The sequence below is a fragment of the Marmota flaviventris genome, chromosome 1 (genome assembly GCF_047511675.1).
Source record: "Marmota flaviventris isolate mMarFla1 chromosome 1, mMarFla1.hap1, whole genome shotgun sequence".
NCBI lineage: Eukaryota > Metazoa > Chordata > Mammalia > Rodentia > Sciuridae > Marmota > Marmota flaviventris.
The window spans coordinates 198,391,989-198,419,760 of record NC_092498.1 but is presented as its reverse complement, the minus strand read 5'-3'; the positions used below and the strand labels follow the sequence as shown (position 1 = coordinate 198,419,760).

The 27,772-nt window shown below is 42.4% G+C and overlaps 1 protein-coding gene across 1 annotated transcript in view; it reads right to left on the bottom strand.

The window, feature by feature from the left end:
- Entpd3 (ectonucleoside triphosphate diphosphohydrolase 3) overlaps positions 1-9,405 on the bottom strand; it is a 32,657-nt gene extending 23,252 nt beyond the window's left edge. The window contains exons 1-2 of the mRNA XM_027932578.2: positions 9,366-9,405; positions 6,330-6,457 (exon numbers count right to left, since the gene is read on the bottom strand). Of these exons, the coding sequence (XP_027788379.1) occupies positions 6,330-6,457; positions 9,366-9,405 (168 nt within the window). The remainder of the gene's footprint in view (positions 1-6,329; positions 6,458-9,365) is intronic.
- Between the last annotated feature and the right edge of the window lie 18,367 nt (positions 9,406-27,772).

Below are 27,772 nucleotides of genomic sequence, written 5' to 3'. Positions count from 1 at the left end.
TATATTCATCACATTTCAATATATTCATCACACCCTCTGTGAGATATGGAACAATTTACTTAACCAATTCCCCAATTTCCCGATTCTAGACAGCTTTCTCCTATTACAAATGCTTGCTTCATGTGAACGGGGCCAAATTCTTTAAAAGTTGCTCCAGCTTCTGAATCACAGCTTCTCCATTGTATTGAACTAGGAAATCCTGTGTACATTGGTATTTGAGCTGGGGCAACCTCTTAATCTCATCTTCTCAGTCTGATGAATGTTGATAGGAATCCTGACATGACATCCCTTGTGGAGAACAAGAGTAGCATTGTTCATAATCGTCCCAGGTGGAGATTGAACGGTGAGATTAAAGTGCAGGTCAGAACTGAAGGTAGGAAGGGAACCAGACCTCAGTGTTTCAGCCTCCTCCCTTTCCTCCATCCTGCTGCCCACCTGATCACTACCCTTCCCACAGCACCTGTCATGCCTGCTGCAGACCCCATAAAACAAGATGCCCCAAATATTTATTCCAACCATTTACATGGATGCATGTTTTCTCTGTGTAAGAAACCAGAGCTTCTGGGCAAAGAGCAAAAAGAAGGAAGAGTGTATATTCTTGTTTTCATTCCAGCTGAGAGTCAGCTTGCAGAAGAGGTGGAGCAGCCAGAGACTGCTCAAGTGGCTGTTCCTCCAGCACTTGCTGATATGCAGACAGGGCCAGCCTCAAGACCCAACTCTATTTCTAACACTGATCTATCCCCCACTGATATTTCTTTTCTTTTTTTTTTTTTATTGGTTGTTCAAAACATTACAAAGCTCTTGACATATCATATTTCATACATTAGATTCAAGTGGGTTATGAACTCCCATTTTTACCCCAAATACAGATTGCAGAATCACATCGGTTACACATCCACATTTTTACATAATGCCATATTAGTAACTGTTGTATTCTGCTACCTTTCCTATCCTCTACTATCCCCCCTCCCCTCCCCTCCCATCTTCTCTCTCTACCCCATCTACTGTAATTCATTTCTCTCCTTGTTTTTTTCCCCTTTCCCCTCACAGCCTCTTATATGTAATTTTGTATAACAATGAGGGTCTCCTTCCATTTCCATGCAATTTCCCTTTTCTCTCCCTTTCCCTCCCACCTCGTGTCCACTGATATTTCTAAAAGTGGAAAAATTAGTCTTTAACCAGTCTTCAGAGCTAATTGCCTAAATCAGTGGAAGTCATGTGGATCCACTGGAGGAGAGGAGATGGGAATGATTTCTTTTTTCAGTTCAGCTAGTCAGGTGATTGAATGCTTGGATGGAAAGTAACAAGTAACCCTCAATGTGGTGTCAGAAAAAGGCGTGGCTTGCACAGGGATCCAAAGACACACTCAGTGGGTTAACTGAAAGGAAAGTCTTCCGTTTTGCATCCCCTGGTCCAAACACTTATGGGGATATAACTTGGTTGGTAGAGTGCTTGCCTTACTTGCACAATGCCCTGCATTCAAACTGCACCACCACCACCATCACTAATAATAATAATCATCATCATCAACAGTATTGAGCACTTACTATATATTAAGAACTTTGCAATGGGCTTTAGTAAGTGCTATTGCTTTTATAAGGCAAGTGTAATCATCTTCCTTTTTTGACATATGGGGACAGACCTGGGATCAATCTGTATTCATGGTTTGCCTCCTTTACGGGGTTCCCAGGAATTCAAGGGGTGACTGTTCAGGCATAGGTGCTGAACTGTTATGGCACTGTAGTCCTCCTTTGTTTAGATAGCAAGTTTCTTAAAAGCATGCTCTTAAGTTAGGGTTATGCAGAACTGGCTGGATGAGAGGTGGACCAGGGGCTTTCTAGAAAGGAAGAAACCAATTATCCAATTTGTTCTTCAAGATGTAGATCAAAATGGGCCCCACGGCATCAGAAATCCAGGCTGCTGAGCAAGGCTCGATAAGGGTTAAAAGGGACCCATTTCTTCACAGCCTGGTCCAGTGGCTGTCATTGGGGAATACCGGTGGTACATGGGAGTGTGACCTACAACAGTCTGTAATCTTGTGCCCAGTGTGGAGAATTCACATGAACTGAGCAGGTCACATGGGAAAAGTCCCTGAAACCTTAAGATGTGTAGGACCCATCTTTAACAGTGACATCATGTGGCTGCAAGAGGCAACAGGCACTGGGGTATTCATCATCGGATCAAGAAGTCCCAAGATTCTTAGACAGTTGTGATTGGGGGCAGGGAGGCGAAGCCTCAAGAGGAAGCTATTGGACTTAATGATAACCAAGCAGGTGGGGGCCTGACTAAAAATAATAGCGATGGCATCATGTTTACTCTTCAATCTTGTGGAGCAGGTCAGACCAGTAACCCAGACTGAGGACAGTTCTGACCCTTGATGGAGTTTCAATTGCTCTGCCCTTAAATTCTTATCAAGCAAGGTCAGGCAAGTCAAGGCTGGATTTAATAGCCATCACAAGGGTCTTTCAAAGGCTGTTGGGGGAGCTGCCCTTCATACCAACTGTCAGTTGCACAGAAAGGCAAAATAGGGCTCATGGCATGAAAACACAAATGTGACAATTAAAAAGCCCCCATATTCATTTAATGTCACCTTCACAGTACTCTTCCCTGCCCCCACCCCCAACCTCCAGCAAACACTGCAAAACCCAAGGAGACCAAAGTCTCCATCCCCTGAGAAAACCTGCATATGGAACATGATCGGCCAAGGCTGCCGTTCGGCTTCTGGTTCAACTGCCCAGAACATCTGTTTTTTTCTCACATTTAATCCACCCACTTAAGCAGAATGCAATTTATGAGCTGATCTTCCCATATTATACAACTTCTTGTCTCCTGTAATGGGAGCCAAGGCCTGAGAGCAAGATTCTGAAGACACTGAAAATTCCCTCTTAACTGTCAATTAGTTGGTGGAGGGTGTGTCCAGTCCTTTCAAACCCTTGCTTAAGGCCACTGTTTCTGTTCTCTTCTTCTATATCGGCTCTGCTATTTTTCAGCCTTTGTCCTTTCTCTTTCTCTGTTTTCTCATTTGAAAGCTGGGAATAATAATCTTATTATTTACATGGACCTGTTGTTGACGGTTTCCTGCCCACATCTCCTCAGATCTTGCTGGGGTGCATAATCATCTATCATGCACCTGCCCGGAAGACTTTCTCTAGTGGCCTGAGCCTACCTGAGCACATAGTATGACAGAAATACCAGAGCAACGTCCCTAGGAGCAGCTTGTCATCTAATGATTGATGAAGTTGGTGTATAATTAGGCCCTGTTTCGGACAACCAGGAGTGAGGTGTTTGCCTTGACGTCCCAACATATGGGACAACTCTGAGGTGAATGATGCATAGGCTCCCTGAGATACTGCTAGGACTGAGCCTCAGTTGACCACGGTGCTGACCTACTGGATCACTGGGCCCTATAGACTGCCATACATCTGCCTCACTTCTCTGTTCCCTTCCCCATGTGTCCTGGGATCATCCCCAGATGATCTTTTTGCACTTGCATCTTGACTAGGGGAACCCAACCTTGGAGAGTAGCATAAATCGCGTGTGGCCCTCTCCTCTAATGGAGCCCTCAACAATGCCTGGAATTTATAGTCACGTGCTGCTTAATGACAGGGATTTCCCCGAGAAGTGCATTGTTTGGCAATTTCATCACAATGGGGAGATCATGCAGTGTACTTAGCAGACCTAGATGGAGAGCCTACTACACACCTAGGCTATGTGGTGTAGCCTATTGATTCTAGGCTTCAAGCCTGTATAGCAGGTCACCATACTGAATACCACAAGCCCTTGCAACACAACAGTAAGCATTTGCACATCCTAAGCATAGAAAAGATACAGAAAATGGGCTGGGGTTGTGGCTTAGCGGTAGTGTGCTTGCCTAGCACATTGGAGGCACTGAGTTCGATCCTCAGCACCACATAAAAATAAATAAATAAAATAAAGGCATTGTGTCCAACTATAACTGAAAAAAAAAAAAAGGGAAAGATACAGGAAAAATATGGGATCAGAGATAAAAAATAGTTCACCTGTATAGAGCACTTACCACAAATGGAGCTTGCTTTGGGTAAGTCAGAGAGTAGGGAGTGAATGCCAAAGGCTTAGGACTTTATCACGACTTTAGGCTTCATTAACATTGGACACTACATTCAACTTACAAAAAAGTTTTCTTTAAAGTTTCTTTAAAGTTTTCAATAATAAATTAATCTAAGATGACTGTAAAATTTTTTACTTTATGAACTTTAAAAATTTTAAAGCATTTTTAGTCTTCTTAAATAATATTTTAAAGCACCAACACATTGTACAGCTGAATAAAAATAGTCTCTTCTACCCTCATTCTACAAGCTTTTTTCCCCTTCTTTTGTTCTCCTATTTTACTTTTTAAGTGTTTTTGTTAAAGAAACCAAGACACAAACACACACATTAGCCTAGGCCTACACACGGTCAGGATCATCAATATCAACGTCCCCCACCTCCATGTCTTGTCCCACTGGAAGGTCTTCCAGGACAACAACACACATGAAGCTGTCATCTCCTACAGTAACAATACCTCCTTCTGTAATCCCCTTTGAAAGGCTTGACTAAAGCTATTTTATACAGTTAACTTTTTTTTTTTAATAATAAGAGGAGTATACTCTAAGAATAAAAAATATAGTACAGAAAACTCATAAACAATAACATAGGCATTTACTATCATTACTTAATATCACACACTGTGCAAAATCATATAGGCTATGCTTTTATATGACTGGCAGCGCAGTGGGTTTGTCGACCCCAGCATCACCACAAACATGACTAATGTACTGCGGTATGACATTACAATGGTTACAATGTTACTAAGTGATAGGAATTTTTCATCTATGGGAATCTCATGGGACCAGCATGGTCTGTTTTATCCAAAACTTCATATGGTACTGACTGTACTTTTCATTACTCAATTTACTTCTCAATTTTTCCACATCCCTGAATGATGAACAGAGGACTTATATCCCAGAACAAGTAGAAGACATCAGCTGGGTAACTCCTTTAAACTACCAATCCTTAACATTTATAGGATCAGAGTCAACATTTTATAAATGGAGGTGTCTGCCCTGCCCCCTCTCCCTCAAACCTGTCCTCTTCCCACCTGTGGCAAATCCAAAAAGTAAAGAAACTTATGCAGCTGTGTGTGGACAGTTCCAACCCACTGTCTTTGCTCTGTCTATATCCCCTGCCAACACCTGTCTCTTAGTCACCTCTTGGATTACCCTCAGGAGAAGAGGTGAACCCAAAGTGCAGCTACAGCTGGTTCTCTTGAAAAGTAGGGCCCACAGCAGGGGGTCCAATTATTGGAGTGTCATAGTAGTCCTAGCCTTCCTTTCCCTCCCTGAATTCATTAAACCTTCCTGCATTTGGACCCTTCCTCTCCACCCTCCCTCCTGTTCAGAGGAGGATGTATGCTGCTCCCATCAAAGGTCCATCCCTCCTCCTGAAGTCTTCATGCAGAACTCAGGATCAGGGGAATGTGGGAGATATGTGAAGAGGCCTTGGGAACAGAAGGGTCCAGGTTTCAGTTCCAATCCTGCCATTCACTAGCCACACCTAGGTTTCCTCATTTGCAAAATGGGAAGGGGTGTTGTTGTCTACTTCTATAGTTTTAACAAGGGCTAAATGAGATAAAGAAGGAGGAAATACTCACCAAACCGGAGCAGTAGGATATGAAGTATAAAGAGTAGATATTACTCTTAGTTGCAGTCTCAATTTTATATATTTTCTAGGAGAAGGCAAAGCCTGGAGCTTGGGAAAACAACTTCTAAAGGCCTTAGCTAATGTGTTGGGAGCAAGAAGATAATCTGTTTCCTCTCATGGTTGGGCACTTGAATAGGTTTATTTTTCTTCTTTTTTTTTTTCACTCATATTATTCATAAGGGATGAGATCTTAAGTAAAACATCCCATCAAAGAACCAACTGCCATGATCCTAAGGAGATTTTAGTCTAATTCTTTTGAAGTGTAGCTTCAGAATGTTAGATCAAACCTGATCATGGCGCCCTGGGCAAAATTAGTTTCTTTAAAAAATTTCTATTTAAAATACAGCCTTTGAACAGTCTTGGCTAAAAACTGTATCTTTGGTTCCTACAATCATAGCAAGACCACAAAGTCCTCGGAGTAGGTATCACTCCCCCTCCCCCAATCTGTAGCCTCAATTATCACAAGCCCAGCAGGTCTGGACCTTCTCCATGGGCCTTAACACCATTTTCTTCTGGTTACAGTTGGGAAAAGTATTTCCCAACTCATGGTTTTAGGGTGATTGATGTCATAGCCCATTTCTTTCTTTCAATGCCAATTCTTTTGCTCTTACCTTTAGTCCTGGAGGGAGGATCTCTGGGTGGCGGATCTGGATGAGTGTGATAGCCACAAGCACCACAATGCTCACAAGCAGGACCACCAAGGTGATAATGACTGGAGTTCGGGAGAGAGCCTTGAGGCCTACAACGGGAAGACGAAGAAGAAACATGAGTGAGAAGTAGGAACCAGGTCTTTGTAGAATCCACAGACTGGGCCCATCAATATGTGCATGTCACTTTCTTTGTCTTTATAGAGACCCATGATTTTAAGATGGAATAGTAACTTGGCTTCAATACCCATTTATTCTTCCCTTCCAAATTGCAGACTAAAACAGTGTTTGCAGGGAGTGTGTGCACAATCTAGTTTTCTAGTATTTCTCAAAATGTATTATGCATGTTACTAGGTCACCCCTGAGACATGTGAGATAACATTTATTATTATTATTATTATTATTAATATTTGATTTTATTTTGAGGTAACATTTTTAAAAACAGATTTAAAACACATGGATTTTCTATTAAAGCAGATGAGATGATATTTTATTTTAAAATACTCTCAGGTAAAAGAAGTTAGTACTGTATGGAAATTTGTAAATAAAAACGATTTCATTTATGTGAAGTTCAAGAGCAAGAGGGTGACAGGAATCAAAATAATGATTGCCTGAAGGCATTCACTGAGAAGTAGCATGTGGGCACTTTCCAAGGGTGATGGAAATGCTTTCAATATTAAAAAAAACTGTGGGGGAATACTGGTGTGTGCATTTGTCAAAACTCATCAAGCCTTTCAAAGTCCTCTGGGGAAACTTGAAAAATCAAAGTAAAACATCTTCTTAGGTACAATTTCCATTTAAAAAAAGATTCTTATAAATCATCCTCCCTCTCCTAAAACATACTCTCAGAAGGCAAGAATACCCAATTCAGAGGTAAAATTTAGGATTTATCCATTTCACTGCATATAAAATATACCAATTTTTTTTTTAAAAAAGGTAAAATGATTGTCTAAGTAATAATCTTGATTGAACTATTAAAGCATAAATATTAAATGGCTGAAAAACAATAAACACTAGCAGAACAGAAAGATCACTGGATTCAGAGAATCCTAATATGTCTATTACCAATTGTCTATTTAAATGTAAATTAGTTAAAATAAAATATTTATTTCATCAATCTCCCTAGTCACATCTCGAGTATTCAATAACCACATGTGACCTTGTGACCCCCATATTGGCCAGAGAAGATCCAGAGCAGTTCTATCACTGAAGAAAGTTTTCTTGAACAGCAGAGGGGTAAATCCTGCCTTATTCCAGATCATTTACTCTTAGGACCATCATAACCTACGCTTTACTGTTTCTTTGTTTCTAGGAGACATCTTTCGTGGAAATAAACAAGGCCCTGTATGTGTCGTCATAATAGAATTAGATACAGCTCCAATATCCAATTGCATCACAACACTCACTACTTGGGGAGGGCAGTCATGCAGCAGGTCTCAATGGCTCAGAATAGCCCTGTTTCCCCTATAGTATAGAGGCAGTCACAGACATTTCCTGATGTTAAAGGTGGTCACTCCTGCATCTTAAGTCTCCTACCTTGCCATTGGGAGTGTAAACCAGAGGGAGGGCAATTTGTCAGTATTGACCAAATTGCAAATGAGCATACCATCTGACTCAAAATCTCACTTCTGGGAATATATCCCACATAACTAGCTCCACGTGCATAAAATGACTTTGCGTAAAGCTTCTCACTGCAGAATCATTTGTAATAGCAACTGGAGGGAAGCCAACTTCTGTGGGCTGACCTTCAGAGCATCAGAAGGGGTTCTAGATCACTCCTCTGTTGTTCCAGAGAAAGTACAGGACCCAGCCAGTAACCAGTTAATCCAGAGACGAACATCTGCATCAGATTTCAACAATTTCACATTGGTGTCAGTAATAGAGGTTTAAGAGATTTTTTTCCCCCCAACAAGACATGGTATAGATTTAATCTGCCAAGTTAAACTTGTACTTTGGAAGGCATGTAACAGATCAGTCTGTGTGTGGGATGTTAAAGTATGTGCGTTAACATTTCAAAGTGTTTCGGGGAAAACCTGGAAATCAAAATAAACCAGCTTCTTAAGTACAAATTTCCCTTTACAAAAAGAAAAAAAAAACAATACACATAAATGGCTCTTTATCTCCTAAAATCATATTCACTTGGAAGACAGGAATACCCAGTTGAAGACATGACTAAAGAATGTCTTTCAAAGGGGGAGGGGGATGAGATATGTAAGCAGTCTCCTGACCACAGCCACGGGGCTGGCCTCCTAAATCCTCTGTGCTTCAGCAGTTTTCAAGTAAAAAGCTATGATTACTTTAAGCAAACCCTTGCCCCAGCAGAAAAGCTTGTTACAACGCAAAATGGACTAGGCTAGGTCTCACTCATTTAAGAAATGCAGCCTAGAGCTGTGCTGTCATTAGGGTTGGACAAACACTGTAATTGCAAGGTGTCTACCTGACCATGGGGAGGCCAGAGCCTTCTGAGCTTCCACATGAGCAGTTCTATAAAAGTGCTGCAGAGGCAGGCAAGGCAACTTGGAAGTGTGCATTGGGGAGAGAAAACATTCCGTACTTGTGCCTGCAGTATCAACCCCAATACTGACCCACGGTGGGGTGGAGGGTATTGTAGGCACCGTGCCAGCGACAACATTTGGATGGAAATACCGGAAAGATTTGAGTACATTACAATTCATCACAAAATTAACAATATTTTCAAGCACAATATTTACACACAGCTGGGTCAGGGAAACCACAAAGGCCAAATTAATGGATTATACAAACCGGAAAAACCATTTAAGCGAAACATGCATGTTAGTCCTTGTTTTGTGCGGCTTTGATGAAAAGCATTACTTTTCTTTACCTGAGAAACGCCAAGGGCAAAACCTGGGTGAGCAACCGAGTTTCAAACCCATGAGGTTAAACAGTCAGTGGCAGGGGACTTGAAGGGAAAATGGAGCTGAAGCTGGGGCACTCCTGATTTGACAAAACCATGCTTGCTGCCTACTGAGGGACACGAACCTGCTTGCTCACACGGTTGGCGGGTCACGACAGAAAACATCTTTTCTTCCCAGCTGCAGGTGAGAGAACACAGGATGACAACAAGTGTATGGACCTGGCTCCAGAAGTTCAAAAAAACGTGCACCCATTGAAACACATATCCACTTCATTTCCTCCAAATCAAGACGTCATCCAGTACCATGAGCTTAAACCCAGAACTTTCAAGATAGACCCAAAGCTGGAACTTAATTCTAGCGTCCCCCGCCCCATGCAAGGCAAAGAAGGATGGCTATGCTGAAACTTTAAACTGCAAACAATTTTTGAAAATTAAAAGTCCTTCCCCCCCCCCCCCCCCCCTGCAGATTGTTCCACCTGTACACACCACCCAGGCAGAGCAAACCTTCCTCCTATTATGAACATTCATGAGGCTGCGGCAAGGCTTTGCTTTCAAGCACAACAGCAAGGCAGGTTTATGTTTGTGTGTGTCCGTGGCCCTCGAGCCCGGAGTCGCCCCTTAAAGACCGGGCAGGGGTACCTAGAGTTGCCGGCTGGAGATGGTTGCCAGAGGATGCCAGGCCCTGGCCTCCAGCGCCCCCAGATCCGGGGAGTGGGGTGGGGGGTCACTCTGGATTGCGTCCCCACACAGCTGTGGGCATCTAAGCGCCTAGCGCATCTCGCGCTCGGTTGGGGCGCTCGGTTAAAGACGCGTCCGCAGCTCGCGGGCAGGGCAGGGACCACCCCCCGCCGCCCGAGGATCTAGGGCTCGCGCCCTGCGGCCCTCTGCGGGAATCTGATTTCGGTTCTTGCCCTCCCAGTTCTCACCCTGGGAGGGAGCCACCCGTTCCCTCTTCCGCGGCTCGGGTGCCAGGTTCCCTGACTTTACCTGTGCGCTGCTGGTTCCAGAAAGGCGACAGGCGCTGGAAGTATTGGCGGAGGCGTCGGGGAGGCGGGGCGAGCTGGCGCGGGGGTGGCGCAGCCTCCGCTCGGGACCGCCCCCTCAGCGGTGTCAAAGCCAAGAACCTCTTCACCTTCTCTATTCCACTGGCGGGCGCCCCAGCCTTCGGTGGAAGCGGAAGGGAGAGGGTGAGCGCCTAGTTGTTGAAGACAGTCCCTGCCTGCCCCTGGGGCCCACAGTCCCTCGCCAAGTTATAGCCAAATAGCACTTCACCTTCCCTCTTGTAGTTCTCTCTGCTATCACCTCAAGCAAAGTAGAAGAGGAAGGGGCCAGATTTTGCCCTAGATCCCTCGTAAGCCTGTGTAGGGGAGAAGGAAGGGTCCTATCCATTGCTGGCTTCGCTTCCATCTTTGTCAAAGCAGAGAAGCTTTTGATGTCTTCTAGTTTCCTTCACTGTCACCCCAAACCTAAGTGGAGGAAAAATAGGGCCAGGGGCCAAGTAGTGACTAGTTATTCCTGGGGCATGCATGACTTTGTGCAGTTCCCCCACCCAGGTGGAGGGCCCTCTACTGTCTTTGGGAGCTGGAGTGGAACACCGATAATGTTGGTGATGAGCCAAGTAGGCAGGTGGGTCCCTGGGTCGCGTACTTCTGAAGCACAAAGCAATGCACTGAGACATTCCCTTTGGTATTATAGCAGAACCACTTTGACTACGCCCAGGGACATTCCCAGTGATTACTAAACAATGTTCTCCCCTTCCCTGTTTTTAAAATGAGCATTTTTAAGCCAAAATTTAGGGCTAGCTCAATCTAGAAGAGGCCAAATAGGAAAGATTGGGGGGCGGGGACAGCAACACCTGGGCAGCAGTGATCCCAAACCCTAGGAATGTTTCTAATGCAGTAGCAGGCAGCTCCTGGTCCCTCTGAGTGACCTCAAGGACCCTGGAATTATCCCAGGAAGAAGCCTGAGTGGTCTGTGTTGGTCCATCCTTCCTTGTGGCTCCTGGGGGTCCTGGGCCTGCTCACCCTCTTCTAGAGATACACCAGTTTCCTATCGTGTGCAGTTGATAGAAAAGCCTCTATGAGGTAAGAGGGCCTTAAGAGAGAAGTGTCTTTCTTAGAGATGTCTGAGCTTGGAGAGGAGGATCCCAAGTGAGGGCTGTGTGTGTGCACATGTCCACATGCATTGTGTGAATGGGCCCTTGCTGTTGTATTGGTACAGGGTCTGCACTAGGTGTGTCAGACATTCAGTGAGTGCTGACTACAACATGAGTCTTATTTTCTTTGAAAGCTGCGGGCCAATGAAAGATAAGGCATATGACAGAGCTGAGGGTCCCTCTGTATTTAGTATTCCAGACCTGAGGTCAGTAAGATCTGCTCCCAGGGATAGATGCTGGTCCTAGCATCTCCAGTGATTGATTTCCTGGGAACTGGGAAAAGTGATTTCCTAGGAAGCCTGGAAATACAGTTGGTGATAATATCCAAAAATAGCAGGGATTGGTCCATTCCAGCTTTCCTCTCTGCTTGCCTCAATCTACAGGTCTCATAATTTAGCTATGGAGCACTAACCTCCTTTGAGAACCTTACAGTCTCCAACTCACCTTTAAGTTTTCCAAACTTCTCTGGAAACCATCTGCTCCAGGCACTGTGCTAACTTCTTTGCAGTCCCCAACTAGTCCTAGTCATCCATAGGCACTTTGCCATCTTCAGTATGTAAGGGGACACACATAAACACACACACACACACACACACACACACACACATTTTCCCATCCACCCCCACATAGAAAAACTCAAACCCTTTACAGCTCTTTTTGATTATAAAATAGTACAGATGTGCTTCACTTGATATCAAAGCATATTATAAAGCTATAGTACTTTTAAAAAGCCTAGTTTGGGCACAGGAATATACCAAAAGATCTAAAGGACAAAAGACACTCTAGTATCAGACTAATGGGTGTGGAATTTAGTATTCAGAAATTGAGCGGTTGAAAGAACATATTCTCCAATAACTAGCATTGAAACCACCACTTTGGGGAAAAAAAATCCCAGTCACTCACCAAGCACGCACACACACATACACACACACACAAGATTTTAGATGGATTAAAATTTAAATATGAAAAAGAATTTAATGTTCTGAGAAAATATAGAAGAGCATTTTTATGATACTTGGGAAGGAACAGTCTCTCCTGGCATGAGATCAAAGCAGGAAGATAGTCAACCAAACTGAATCCTTAAAAATGAAAAATTACTGGCTGGGCCTGGTGGTGCACACCTGTAATCCCAGCAGCTCAGGAGGTGGAAGCAGGAGGATCACAGGTTCAATGCCAGCCTCAGCAATTTAGTGAGCCACTAAGCAACTTAGTGAGACCCTGTCTCTAAATAAAATACAAAATAGGGCTAGGGATGTGGCGCAATGGTTGAGTGCCTCTGAGTTCAATCCCTGGTACCCATTCTCACCCCCCCCCCAAAAAAAGAAAAATCACTGTATTGAAAGATATGCAAACAAATATAAATATATTATATTATAAAAATATAAATTGTGGGGGAAATGCTTAAGAATGTAATAGCAAGGAATTTAAAACCATAATATAGCCTAAGGTCCTACGAATCCATAGAAAAATAGGAATGTCTAAAATAGAAAGATGGACAAATAACATGCACTGGCCAATTTAAAAAATAAATATAAATGATGGCAATTAAAACTTTAATATCTTTAAACAAGATTTTTTTTTAAAACTGATGAATTTAGTAAAGTTTAAAAAGATGGCAGGGGCTCTGGTTGGAGCAGGTGGGTATGGGGAAGCAGGCCCTTAAGAGGCTTCTGCCACATGATATATCTTCCTTGCTCTCCAGATACTTTGGGCTGGTGTGTGCTCCTCTCCCAGACGTTCCACAAGGCTCAGGTCTGAGCCCCCTTTTCTTGCCTCATTCTGTCCCATTCATGTCTATGACTTCTGTTCCACTCACAGAAGCCTCTCAATTCATAGTTCCTGCTCAGGATCTCCTTCTATATTTGAGGACTTAATGAATTTCATTTGACTTCTTCTGGGTGTCTTACAGGCATCTCACATTTCTTAAGTCTCAAGCTGAGTTCTTTATCTTCCCCCCACCAAACCATCATCAGCTCCTCAAATGTTCCTTATCTCAGTGGCACCCACCCTCGTCCAGACAAACAAGGCCACGACCTGAGCTTTGTGTTTGATAATCTTGCCCTCATTCCTCATAATCAGCCAGTCACGGATTAGGGCCAATTCTAACCTCTTAATCGTCTCTCCAGTACATCCTTCTCTCTATCTCCACTACCGTGATCTGAACCAGGGTTTCTCCATCTGAGCACTATCGACATTTCAAGTTGAATAGTTTTTGTAATAGAAACTGTCCTGTGGATTATAGGATGTCATTTAGTAGCATCCCTGATCTTTACCCATCTGCTAGGAATGTTATCCCCCCTGCCCACAACTTGACAAACAAAAATGTCTCTAGACATCATGAAGTGTCTTCTGACTGATGAAATTTCCCTGGTGAGAACCCCTGGTCTAAGCTACTGTACACTCTTTCCCAGATGTCTCCTAATTGTAGCTAATCTCTGTGTTCATTTCTTCCTTTCTGATCCATTTTTTCTCACTGCTGCCAGCCCTATCTCCTTATTTATTCATTATTTTATTTTGCCTTTTGGTATAGTTGTACATTTGATGGGTGTGGTGAAATGTTCCCATATATGTACATCTATACGTTGTGTAATGATCAAATTTGTAATGATCAAATCAAATATTCATCACTTCAGATACTTTTTATTTCTTGTGGTTATAACTTATCAAAATCCTGTAAAGAACATTTTTTATGATACTGGGAAAGGAACAGTTCCTTCTAGCATGAGATCAAAGCAGGGAGATAGTCAACCAACTTGAATCCTTAAAAGTGAAAAATCATTGTATTGAAAGATTTCCAAATACACATAAATTGTGGAGAGATGCTAGTGATTTCGAAGTATGTGATAGAATATTTTAACTATAGTCACCCAACTGTGCAATGGAACTTCATAACTTATTTCTTCTAATTATAATTTTGTACCCATTGACCAATATCAAATATGAAGCTCTCCATCTTCTCTTTCTCTCATCCTCCACAGCCCCTTGTCACCATTATTCTATGAGGTACTTCTATGAGATCAGCTTTGTTTGAAATTCCACAAATGAGGAAGGTCATGTGGTATTTGTCTTTCTGTGCTTGGCTTATTTGACTTAACATAATATCCTCCAGATTCATCTGTGTTTCAGAAACGACAGGATTTCATATTTTCTAATGGCTAAATAGTATTCCAGTGTACATATGTACCATATTTTTCTGTATCCATTCATCAACTGTTTCCATTTCTTGCAACTAGTGCTGCAATAAACAATGGAAAGATGTCTTTTTTATTATCCTGTTCTCACTTCCTTTGGATAAATACCCAGTCATAGGATTGGGTGGATCAGATTCTATTTTTAATTTTCTGAGGAACCTCCATACTGTTTTCCATAAAGGCTGTTATAATTTACATTCCCACCAACGGTATACAAAGATTCCCTTTCCTCCATATCCTTGGCAGCTTTTGTTATTTTTTTAAAAATCTTTTTGATAATAGCCATTTCAACTGGGATGAGATGGTATCTCATTGCGGTTTGGATTTGCATTTCCCTGAAGATTTGTGATGTTGAGCAATTTTTCATACAGCTGCTTCTCACTATGCCAAAACCCTCCCTGCAAACCTCTTCTGTGCTGCCCATTTATCACTGGATACAGAATCAATCTTCTTTATGATCTAGAAGCCCTTCAGGGGATGGCCAGTATCTCCCTGTACAGCCTCTAAGTCCCAGACACTTCTCATTTATGCCCTGAAGGCAGACCAACCTTCTTTGAGTCTTTCAAAGGTACCAAGCTTACTCCTGCCACAGCCTTTGCACCTATTTCCTCCGCTGGTTGTGCCTTCCCATTCTTTCAATCTCCTCTGATGAGCTCTGTGTCATACTTCTCTCACTTGAGCCATTGTTGCCTCACGGACACTCCCCAATCTAGATCACACAGCCCATTGGGCCAGGTTCTGGAGTTGTGTGCTCCCTTAGAGGCATTCCTTGCTTCCAGCTGGAGTTTTAACGTGGTAAATTGTCAAGCAAGTGATACCTGTTGCCTTTCACCATGAGCAGCAGCCCCAGGATGTCAACCCACTGAATGGTTGGCAGATGTCAGGTTGGCAAGGCAGACAGAACACAGGCAGGAACTGGATGGAAAACCCTTTACTCACACAGAGGGAACAGAGCAAGATAGCCTCAATACCAGGTATGGGCCCCCCATGGCCAGCAGGGCTCACCTTCTGGTTGATGCAGGCAGGTGGTCTGTACACACCACCCTTGTGCTCTAGGTCAAAGTCCTCCACCCATCCCCCAGGGGATCTGAAATGCAGAAACCTGGAGATGTGCCTGAGGGCCACTGAACCACACTTATAGGCAGAACAAAGAAGTACACATCAAACCCGGAACAGGGATCACAAAGCAAAGAGACATGCCTAGTGCAGGATATAAGGACTCTTTATCTCTTTGCAAGGAAATGTTCCAGGTCTAAAGTCACTCCTATGCATCATGCAGGGGGAGAAGCTGTGCATATTGCCTTTCCCACAATTTAGTCCTGTGGCAGACAACGCCTATCAAATCTAGGCTTTGCCTATCAATTTTCCAGAATGTTCAGGTGGCGGTGGAGGTGGAGTTGTGTCCAATGAGCCCCTAAACAACCTATGTGGATTGGTTTGCTTCTTGCAGTGCCTCTCTCATTTTGAGACAGCACTTTATTAAAGTCACTAGGAGAATTAGACTCAGGAGGATGGTCTCAACCAGGAATTTCAACGTCCTGGATCAATCTGTCTAGGGGAACTGTGAGTGTATAGCTGAAAACCACCCCACCTGAGTATAATCCTTTCCACTTCGTTTCCCTCGTCCCTGAATTGTAAATGCACACAGAAATGGGTATTAGCAATAACACAAATGCCACTTCTTCCTCCTGTACAAAACTGCGGGCTATTCAGTTATCCATTACCACCGAGGTTAGAAGTTAGCAAGTCCAGTTGATCTTGGCTTGAGGAGGGTGTGAGTTGTTACGTGATGGGCTGACCATTAAAACGGGAGTTTGGAACTCAGAAGACTTCAGTCCCAGTCACAAATTCAACGTTGCTCCAGCTCACAGAACATTCAGTGCTGCTGATTCTTGTCAGGAGTTGTTCCAGGCATGGCAGAAGAAGATCCAGAGGCTGGAGATGTTCTTGATTAATGACCTGGAGGGAGGGCTGCTTGGGGGTGCTGCTGGGACAGCTACCTAGACTATGGGTCTGGGTCCTGAGGTTACAACTTCTTTGGGATCCCATTGCTTTCTAAGACCCAAAATTTTCCACCTTTGTGGTCCGACCTAGGAAAGGAAGTCACATCTTGTACAAATTTGGCATATTCTATAATATGGCCTAGCTGTAGCAGGGATTAGGAATCACAGGTGGGATCGATTGACTGATTCTTCTCTTGTTCTGTTGAGGTCTCACAAGAAGGAGTTTCTAGAAGGTATCATTGCTTTCAGCTTTGAATCAGAGGGCCCAATGGTGGTGCCACTGAACTAGACCACAGGTCACCCTGGGTAGCACGTTTCAGAGGGAAGAAAGAAGAGAGAGAGAATAATTGGCACTACTGGAAGTGGGATTTCACAGACACAGTGTAGTCAGGTGACTTCTTGGTCCTCCACTCTCTCCAAGCTCAGTATTTCCAAACAGGCATTGCAGCACTGTGCTTCTCTTCCATTTGAGTGCAATACCTAGTGTCCAGATGGATCTGTAATACCTGGTAAGCCATTCCTTCTGATGGCCCTTGTGTAGTGATTACTTGATTCTTCCACTCCATGACTCTATCATCCCACTTGCGTGGGAGTAATAGGAAGATAAAGGATTCATCTTATGCTATGGGATCATGTGCATTGTTGTGTAGGTTGTGCAGTAGATGTGGTGCTTTGATGGGTTGAGATCCTTCTGGATATCTAAACACATGGAAAAGGTGCTTTTTCTTTATGGTACTGGGATTGAACCCAGGGGTGCATTACTGCTGAGCTACATCCCCAGTCCTTTTTATTTTAATTTCAAGGCAGGGTCTCATTAAGTTGCTGAGGGTTTTGCTAAGTTGCTGAGGTTGGCCTTTAACTTGTGATTCTTTTACCTCAGCCTCCTGAGTTGCTGAGATTACAGGTGTGCACTATTGCACCCATCAGAAGACATGTTGTTCTAAAGCCAAAATAGAGGTTTCTGCAACTATACGGTGCCCTGGAATGGTGGTCCCATCTCCAGGATGTGTCCATGGTAGTGAGGCATTGCTGGAGTTCGTGTCTGGGAACTTGCAATCCAGTATGGTTAATTCAACACATGGGTATGGGCAAATGTCCTAGTTGATATGACCTTGGCTTGGTTAGCAGCAGGCATCACAGGACTGTGCTGTGTCTTTGACTTTTGTTTCTTTTAGGGTAAGGTCTTATGTTTTGGCACATTATTGCATCTGAGGTGATCTTCCATGCCCTATTCAGTGTTAAATCAAAGGACAATAATAGTAATTTGATGAGCACATGCTAGGGCACCTGTGAGTTCCAGTCAAATTCCACTTCAACTTTTCTTTTTTTTTTTTTGCTATGGGATCAACATAGATAATAATTTGATTTCTTTCCCAATATTCAAGTTGCTGTCACAGTCCCTATCCTCACACAGAGGAGCCCTTAATGGTCTAATCATTAATTTGTCATATTATAAGCTCATTTGCAACAGCCCATGTGTTTGTAAATATATAATAGGGAATTGCTGTTAGGGTGACCTTAATATCCATGAATATTACATGGAGTTTGGCCTATTGGGTAGAGCATCTTTGTCTTAGTCAAAAGGTGGCCATCCTTTGGGTAGGTGGCCACAGTGGTCTCCGGACTCCATCAGCTTTGAATTTCTCAGATGCCCCAAGTCACAACATCAGCTAGAATATCTTTGAATTAGGGGCCTCACTTAGGTAGAGGATGGAGCAGCCTCCAACAATCCTCCTGGCTTTTCCTTACAGAGTTATATCTTCTCTTCCACCTAGTTCTTTGTTCTGCTTTTTTTTTTTTTTTCTGAATAAGGCATTGGGGATTGGGTAACTTTAGTAGTAGGTGGGAATAAATATGCCCTGTCATATTTATGGAACTGGAATCCTCAGTTGCGAATGGCATATCCCTTGATGTGGTGGTGATGTTCTGTGCCACCAGCAGCCCAAAACATCAATACCTAAAGACTACTTAGTAGTGGGAACCATGATCATTAGTGCTTGAAATGGCCCCAAACACCCTACCTACAAATACACCATCACCTGCCTGCCATGGGTCTCAATGTTAATCCCAAAGCCTCCTAATGGCACCATTTACTCCTATACCTGGAGGGCTACCTGGAGAGGCCTGGGATTATTGTCATTTATTTATTACCAGCATCCATGAGCCCTATAAAAGTCTGAACCTCCTCTTTCTCTCCTTTTACCCTCCTAGGAGCACAGGGCTGTTGGCTCCCACTCAGAGAACTTGGCCCCACATCTCACTATTCTTGTTGAAGCAGGGTGAGGTCAGGATAGATGTGAAGATCTTCATCCTCTCTATCTAATTCATCACATTCTCAGTTGGAGTCATGTTCTTCACCATTCCTGTCAGGGTGCAGAGAGACTGTGGCAATTTGTAACTGCCCTTTTCCAACCATGTCCCAGGGCTTAAAAAGGGTCTTTATGTGGGACTGGAGATATTTCCAGCCCTGTAAGGCCTCCTCCTCCTCGTGCCTCTTTCTGGTTCCAAACAGGGCCTTACTTTTAACTTAGGAGGAGCCTATAGCACTGGTGGAGATCTATGGAAATCCTGTCAACTTCCATTTTTTTTTCTATTCTATTTCACTAGTAGAGCAACATGGTTGTGTGGGAAGGTGCTGCTCCTCCTTTCTCTTTTCTCCCTCACCCTCTAAGTTCCCTTTGGGACCTTTGGAGTGGCTTCTTATCATCAGGTTTAGAAGTGAAATGATTATAGTATGAGAGGTATAACCTGATCAGTGGATTAATCCACTGATATGCATTAACAGGGTGGTAACTGTAGGCAGGTAGGGTGTGGCTGGAAGAAATAGATCGCTGGGAGTGTCTTTGGGTTTTATATTTTATCCTGGTGAGAAGAGCTTTCTCTCTTCTTCCTAGTTGCCAGGTCCTGAGCTGCTTCCTCCACCAGACCATTTCACCATGATGTTCTGCCAGAGATATGGAATTGGCCAACTATGGACTGAACCTGTGAAAGTACGAACCAAAATCAACTTTTTCTCCTCTAAGTTGTTCTTGCCTGGTCTTTTGGTTACTGCAGCAAAACTGACTAAAACATTTGTCCTGTACAACGTGAGCAAAAATGTCTTGCAGCAAAAGATGGGTGGCAGCTTCCCCAGGTGATGCATCTGAACCTAAGAATTTTGTAAGAACCTTTTCATCCAAAAGGTTCACCCACTTGGGACTCTTCTGGCTTCTGCCTGAATGTGAACTTTTTTTTTTGTATTTAATTCTCAGAAAAAGACCTTATTTTAGTAATTTAATCTTCATCAACAGCATTGGTGATGCTGCACTGGGTGAAAACAGGTCTTACCCAAAGCCCACAAGTGACCAGGTTTGGGCAGAGCTTCTCACACAGGGACCCTGACTTTCCTTGGTGATCATTTATGACACCTGATGAATTAAACAGGATGCTCCAGGAAACAGAACCAACAGAATACATACTCAGATGCACACATGTGTGCACATACAACACACTTATTAATAGTTACCTATTTATTATAAGATTTTTGGTTCACATGAATATGGAGGCTAAGAAGTCCCATGACCTGCAGTCTATAAAGCAGGAGACCCAAGAGAGTCAATGATATAATTTTATTCCGTGTCTGAAACCCGAGAATGAGGGTCATTAAGGGTGTAAGCCTCAGTCAAAGGGCAGAAGACCAATGTTCCAGCTGGGGCAGTCCACTAAAGCAGGGGAACCCTCCCTTTCTCCTCCACATTTTTGCTGTATTCAGGCCCTTGATGGATCAGTGATCGATCGATATTGGGGAGGAACATCTGCTTAACTCATTCTACTGATTCAAACGCTACTCTTGTCCAGAAACACCCTTACAGACACACCCAGAAATAGAGTTTAACCAGCTATATGTGCATCCCATAGCTCAGTCAAATTGACCTGTAAAATTAATCATCACATCTGATACAGTGGGAGACGGCAGGTGGCATGGGAGGGTATAGGCAGCCAAGATCCAGGGTATGGTCCTCCTATTTTTTTCTAGGATCCACCTCTTCTATCTCCACCCTTATCCATTGTTTCAGTTTATCCTGCCAACAGAGAGATTGTTTACATCTCCGTTCTTGTGTCATGAGTGTGAGTCCAGTATTTCCATCAGCCTGTCACCCTCGAGAGGCTGGCATCACTGTAGGATGACTGAACCCAAGAGCATTTGTGCATCTACCACACCATGGCATAATTTACAGACAATCCTAATCGCTGAGCCAAACTGTTAAATGAGTGTCACCTGCTGCTTCCATTCAGAAGCAGTCGTCCAAGCATGTCAACACAATGCATGGTTTGCAGGTGTTGGGGTTATCAGGAAAAACTCACACAGGCACTGGCAGGAACAATAATTCACTCACGTAGAAGAGAGAGCAAAACCAACTTCAGTACTGAGCATTGGCCCCCACGGGCAGCAGGTCTCACTCCTCATCCATTGCAGGAAGGAAGTCTGAACACTCCCTTCTTAAGCTGCAGGTAAAGGGCCTCCACCTGTCAGCCAGGGGACTGAAATACAGAAAGCTGGGGATGTGCCTGAGATCCCTACCTGCGACTAAAGCAGAACTAAGAACATATCAAACCCAGCGCAGAAAAAGATATTCCAAACAAAGAGATATGTCTAGTACAGGTTGTGAGGAGTCTTTTTTTTTTTTTAATTGCACATGGACACAATGCCTTTATTTTGTTTATTTATTTTTATGTGGTGCTGAGGTTTGAACCCAGTGCCTCACACACACTAGGCAAGCGCTCTACCATGGAGCCATAACCCCAGCCCTGTGAGGAGTCTTTATTCCATGCAAGGAAATGTTCTAAGCCCCAAACAGGGGACAATTTCACAGCAGAGATTTTTTTGTGCACTAGAGAGAAAACCCTGTACAAGTAGAAATCATGCTGTTTTGACACCACTTTGGTATTCTCAATGCCTAGCACAGTTGCGTACTTAGTAATTCTCAATAAATACGTGTTGAATGAATAGGATGCTCTTTTATCAATCGGGCATATTAACCCTTTGACTTCAATGATGCTTTCCTCCAGGTTTCTACTTAAGACTCATCACTTTTACAAGTGACTGCTCTCTCTCTCTCTCTCTCTTGCTCTCTCTCTCTCTCTCTTTCTCAATGTTCATTGAAGCTTGTAGTATGTGACATGAACAGAAGATATCTAATTTATGTAATTGGAGATAGTTCATAGCTAATTAGAATATAGACCAAGAGACAGCCAGGTTATCAGAGAGAATGTTCTATTAGTAGTCAGGAAACCTGACTTCTAATCTCAACTCAGCTAATTACCAGCTGATGTGTGACTCTGGACACATCTCTAGACTAGTAGAATCCTCAGTTCTTTTTTATTTCTCTCTCTCTCTCTCTCTCTCTCTCTCTCTCTCTCTCTCTCCCACCTTCTTTGTTTCTTCTTTTCCTCCTTCTTCCCCTTCCCCTCCTCTTCCTCCTCCTCCTCCTCCTCCTCCTCCTCCTCCTCCTCCTCCTCCTCCTCTTCCTTTTTCCACTGGGAATTGAATCCAGGGGCACTCTACCACTGAGCCACATCCCCAGCTCATTTTATTTTTTATTTTGACACAGTGTCTAGCTAAGTTTCCCAGGCTGGACTCGAACTTGAGATCCTCCTGCCTCAGCCTCTTGATTCACTGAGATTATGGGTGTGCACCATCATACCTGGTCCTCAGTTTTTCATCTGTGAAATGAGGCATTGGATAGAATCAAATAGCCTGATTCCATCTGTGTGTGTGTGTGTGTGTGTGTGTGTGTGTGTGTGTGCGCGGGCGCGCAGTGAACCCAGGGTTTCATGCATGCTAGGTGAATGTTCTATCACTAAGCTATATCCTGAGCCACCCACCATTTTTGAAAGCTCAAGGATAGAGATATCAATCATCAGTAAAACAGAAATGGTTGGAGACATAGCAGTGGTAAACAACAGTAAATATCTAAAAGTAAAGCCTATGAATGGAAGTCAGACCGCCAGGAGTCATGAAGAGTGGAGGACGAGGAACGGAACAGGTGTGTGTGTGAATGTTTGCCTATCCCAGACAGCTGTCATTTCTGCCCCCTCTAAAGCAGTCCTTACCCCACCGTTTCAGCCAGACTTAACATTCTATTGAAACTCATTACTTCATTTTTCTCGATGGCCTTTATATGGTCCAACAGATGTTTTGCTCCAAATTATAACCTTTTAGTGGACAGAGAGTTGTAGATAAAGGTCTTTTCCACCTGACATTTCAAAAAAAAAAAAAATCTGTATTAGTGCAGAGAAGCAGAACACACACACACACACACACACTCAAAGAAATTTATTTTATGAGATTGACTCATGTGGTTGAAGAATCCCAAGGTCTGTGGTTAACAAATTTAAAGCCCAGGAAAAATCAATGATAGAGTTCTAGGCCTAAAGATCTAGGGCCCTAGCTTTAGTTCAAGGTCAGAAAACCAGGACAGCTAATGGTTAAGAACCCTGCTAGACTGATCTTTTTATGGCAGAAGTCAAATTGTGTGGATTTACTGATCAAAATCCTACAACTTTTTCTTTTAATAATGAGCTCTTAATGTCTAATAATGTCTAATAATGGAATAAATTCAAATTCAACCTGGCATTCAAAGATCCTCTTCTACCCAATTTATTTTTTTTTTTCTACTTTTTAAAAGTTTATATAAATAGTGCTGTATAGTCTATTCTTTTTGCGACTTGTCTTTTTTCCCTCTAAAGACTCCCCACAATTTATCCATGTTGATATTTACAGATCTATTTAAAAATAAACTGTGTAGTATTCTATTGTAATCATACTTTTCCTACCTGTGGATTTTTAGAATGTTCTCAGTTTTTTTGCATTGGTTGAAAACATTGTTGTACTTATTGGTTTTGTTATTATTATTTTTAAATGAATAAACAAATATGTATTTTTTTAAACTTCCCAACCTTAAATTCTAGTGCATGTAGCTAGGCCAATATTAATGCATTAGAATTAAATATGACCTCAACAATGGAGGTCATAGAAAACTCTGTGCTAAGCTAGCTCTACCCAAGTCATAGATTAGCACACACTAAGGCCTTTTTTTAGAATTGGGCTCTGTCTATGCCAGGGGCCAGTGTGGCATGATCAGGTCTAGACAAAGCCTTTCAATGGGACTATTTACAAACGAATGCCTCACTTGTCTCCTGGTCACCAATTTTAACTATAATCTCTTTCCAATTTTTACCAACTGATTTGGGGACACAAAATTCTGCACTCCTCTCCGGAATAGGCCCAATTTGCTTCACTTGACTGGCTTCAGTTTATCTCTTTTCCACCTGATTGGATTCTGCATTCTTTACATAGTTTTCTTGCCTGGCCCTCAGCCACAGCTCTAATATCATTTTGCTAATAGTCCTCTATTGTGCCTTTGTTTGTGATCACAGCTCATTTTGTTTTCGTTTGTACCATTTTCTTCTTTCAACTTAAAAAAAAAAAAATGTTTGGTCCTTGTTCTAACTTCTCGAGCACAATGGTTAGCTTATTAATTTTAAAAAGAAATTCCTGTTTCCTCTCCATCCATCTCAGGCTGTACTCATTACTTCAAATGACCCTTCAGTTGTGCTCCACAATTTTTCATATTTAATGCTTCTGTTTTAATTCTACTATAAATATGTGGTGATTGCCCCAGGACTTCTTTGATTATTTAAAAGTACTTAAAAAGCATTGTCTTCGTTTCTGAAAATGTGAGGTTTGACAGCTAGATTTTTATAGCTTACTTGAAGTTTTACTGCACTAAGTTAGAAAATTTGATGTGTATGATGTTGATCTATGGTAGTTCTTAAGGTTTCCTGTGCAACTATGTACTTGGTTAATTTCAAAGATATTTTATTGAGCTTGTAAAGACTTGAAAATTCAATTAAAATTGGTTTGCATGCAATAAATTTCTCAGTGTTTTTATACAGTTCTGAGTTTCAGCAGATGCCAAGAGTCATGCAATCATCATCATCAAGAAAAAGCACATTTCAATCACCCCACCCCCAAACTCCCCTGTATTTCTCATTTTTTGTCAACCCCTTGTACCCTCAATCCTTGGCAATCACTGATCTGTTTTCCATGCCTTTGATTTTGTCATATAAATGGAACCATATAGTATGTGACCTTTTGAATCTGGCTTCTTTTCACTCAGCATAAGCATTTAGGATTCATCTGCATTGTAGCAAATGTTAGCAATTCATTTATTTTTTACTGCTGAATAGTATCCCATTGTATGGATATACCACAGTATGTCTATATACTCACTATTTAAGAGACATTTGGATATTTTCCTGAAGCCCATGTTGGATCCATGTTGGTATAAGACTGTTGTATGTTCCCAGTCACTTGTTCCTTTTATCATTATGCAGAGTGCTCCTCTGAACTCCCAATAATGCTTTTGGCTTTAAATTCCTTTGTGTCAGTCATGAATAGTGCTACACATTCTCTACCCTTCTCTTGCCTGCTGGCCTACAAACTGTGTGGGCCCCAGCTCCCTTGCCGGCTGCCTTGGCCCCTGTGTCTCTTGAAATTCCATCAATCAGCTTCTGAGGTCTGTATTTGGGCCTGAAATCCCTTTGGGTTACAGTAGTTTTTAGCTCATGCTTATTCCAATGGCCCCTGATTCTCTCTTTGTTTATGGCATCTGGGAGTGACCCTTCTTTAGTTTGACTTCAGCTATGTATTAGCCATTTGTTTGCATCGCATTTTGTGCAGTGTTTCTGTGTGTCTGTCTGAAGGATAGAACCATCTGTGGCAACTCAGTCTGCTATATTGATAGAACACCTAGCTCTATTTTTTATTCTCTTTTATTACTTATCCAGCGCAGTCTGGCGTTATGGTGATTTGTGAGTATCTTCTTTTTCCTCCATCAGATTGCAAACTTCTTGACAGCCCCTTAGTCTCAGTTCATAGCACAGAGCAGAGTGAACACTGATTTGAACTGAGCTGGAATCCCTGGACATTTGGTTCTCACCCACTGCGAGAGCCTCAGATAGGGAACTGTCACTGTGATTGGCTTCACGATGGAGCAGTGAACCAGTCTAGCTAATGTCTTGGGTCACAGCTATGCTCTGAGGACAGGTTGTCTGCCTGTGAGTTAATGCTACATCCTGTACCTGCAGAATGACATTAAATCAATTATTTGATTCCTTTTCACTTTGGTTTCTTTGTAAATTCCTTATAAATTACCCTTTATAAATGATTTTTCCTGAGGATTATATAATACATAGAGTTTATAAAAAATGATCTTTTTGAAGATTAAGTATAACATAGAATTAAGTAACCAAACTACGCACTTAACTTCCAATTTAAGACATAATAAGGGCCCAGTGAATATTGGCTTCAGTGATAACAGTCGGAAGGTGGTTTATCATGTGGCAAATGAACATTTAAAAAGAACTGAAAGATGACTTAATGATTGTAGAGAACAGCTCCTTTGAGAGCTGTGGTCTCACCTGATTCTATAAAATACGAAAGTAACAACAACAATAAAACACACACTCACTCCTACACATACACTTTGAGAAATATAAAAGCAAAACTTGCCAAGTAAGAATTTTTTACCATTAACTTTCCTTGCCTCACATTCATAGATAGTTCTGACTCTAGACTAGGATCCCTGTTGATATTTATAAAAATTTGAGCCAACCCTTTTGAGCAATTTTTAAAAATTGTTTCAACAATCAACTTTGATACCAAATCCCAAAGTTTTATAAATGAATTCACTGACAAAAGTAAAAATAAGAGTACAAGAAATGGATGAACTGACCCATCGATTTGATTTCTTGTGGCTGGGGGGGAGGGTCATTTTTTTTTTTTTTTAAATCTTTCTGAAATTAGCGTGTTTCCACAGAGAAGAAAGCAAGATTTTCAGAGAAGGAAGCCCTGCCTCCAACTTCTAAGGCCTAAGCCTTTGTAAGTGTTCCCTGTACTGGGCATACAAGGAGAGACTATAAAATTCAGCATTGTCCCTTTAGATAAAATATTAGTTGTTTTATTTTGATTTTCCTTTTTTTTTAGTGGTTTGGGTTTAAGTTCTATTTTAGTTTGTATTTCACTGGGCAATGACAGGGGCATTTGTACAAAGTTTTGCACAGAGGATTAAGTTTTATAATGTCTTGTGAATCTTAAAAATGCAAATATTGATGATGAGTTCCGGTGTAAGTCTCCAGTCCTCTGTCCTGGCCCTTTCTGTACACATGCACCATTTTGCCATGTCAGAGCACATGAGCCACAGTTACAGGTTCTGACGATATTCGTTCTATCAATGGATACAAAGGGGAGTGGTGTGTGTCACTAACATGACTTAGCTCAGGAGACCTCTTGCCCTCAAGTGTAATTGCAGGGTTTCAAGTCTCCACCCCTGTGGTTACCCCAGAGCATCACTGGGTGTAAGTTTTCCCAGGATATTTATGGGAGGAATTGAAGGGGGCACATAGATAGCAATGGAACCAAGTCCTACTGCAGCCTTGGGCTCTGCTCCTTGCAGAAATCACTATGTAAAGAGCTGATGCAGCCAGGTTAGGGCTCTGATTTGAAAGGTTCTCCTTTTGGAGAAGCCTGGAGGTTCATCTGGAAAGATCTCTGCCCTCCAATGGTGCTTTCATGGTGATCTTCACAGCCCAACTGCAGACAGCATCATTCATGTGGGCTTCAGCCCTGGAGCTGGGCAGGGGGCCAACCTATACAGCCAAACACAGGGGCCTGGCCCTGGCCAGGTACACAGCCTTCAGGCCAGCAAGGCTCCTCTCATTCTCCTCTTCTTGTCTTTTGTCTTCATAACTTCTACAGGGTCAACTGTCAAACTGGAGATCCAGGTGTCCACCTCTCTGAGTTCTTTCTACTAGATTTAGATTGAAGATTAAATTCTTTCTGCTTTTGGGTACTGTGAGCTAGACGTTGAATGCTAAAGATTCTGTCTCTAATAGTAATAGTGATAAGCCATCAAGTTTATTGTATTTAAAATACTAACAAAACACACACATATATATGTATGTACATGCTATACATTCTAGATTACATAGAATAGAGTTTTCTTTTTTGTGACTACAACTAAAGGAATCACAGGCTGGAATACCTGGAAGAGACACAATGAAATTGGGGCTTAGAGAGGTTGAATGATTTGCTCAATCTCACCCAGCTAACACCATCTGTATAGTAACACCAGCTGTAT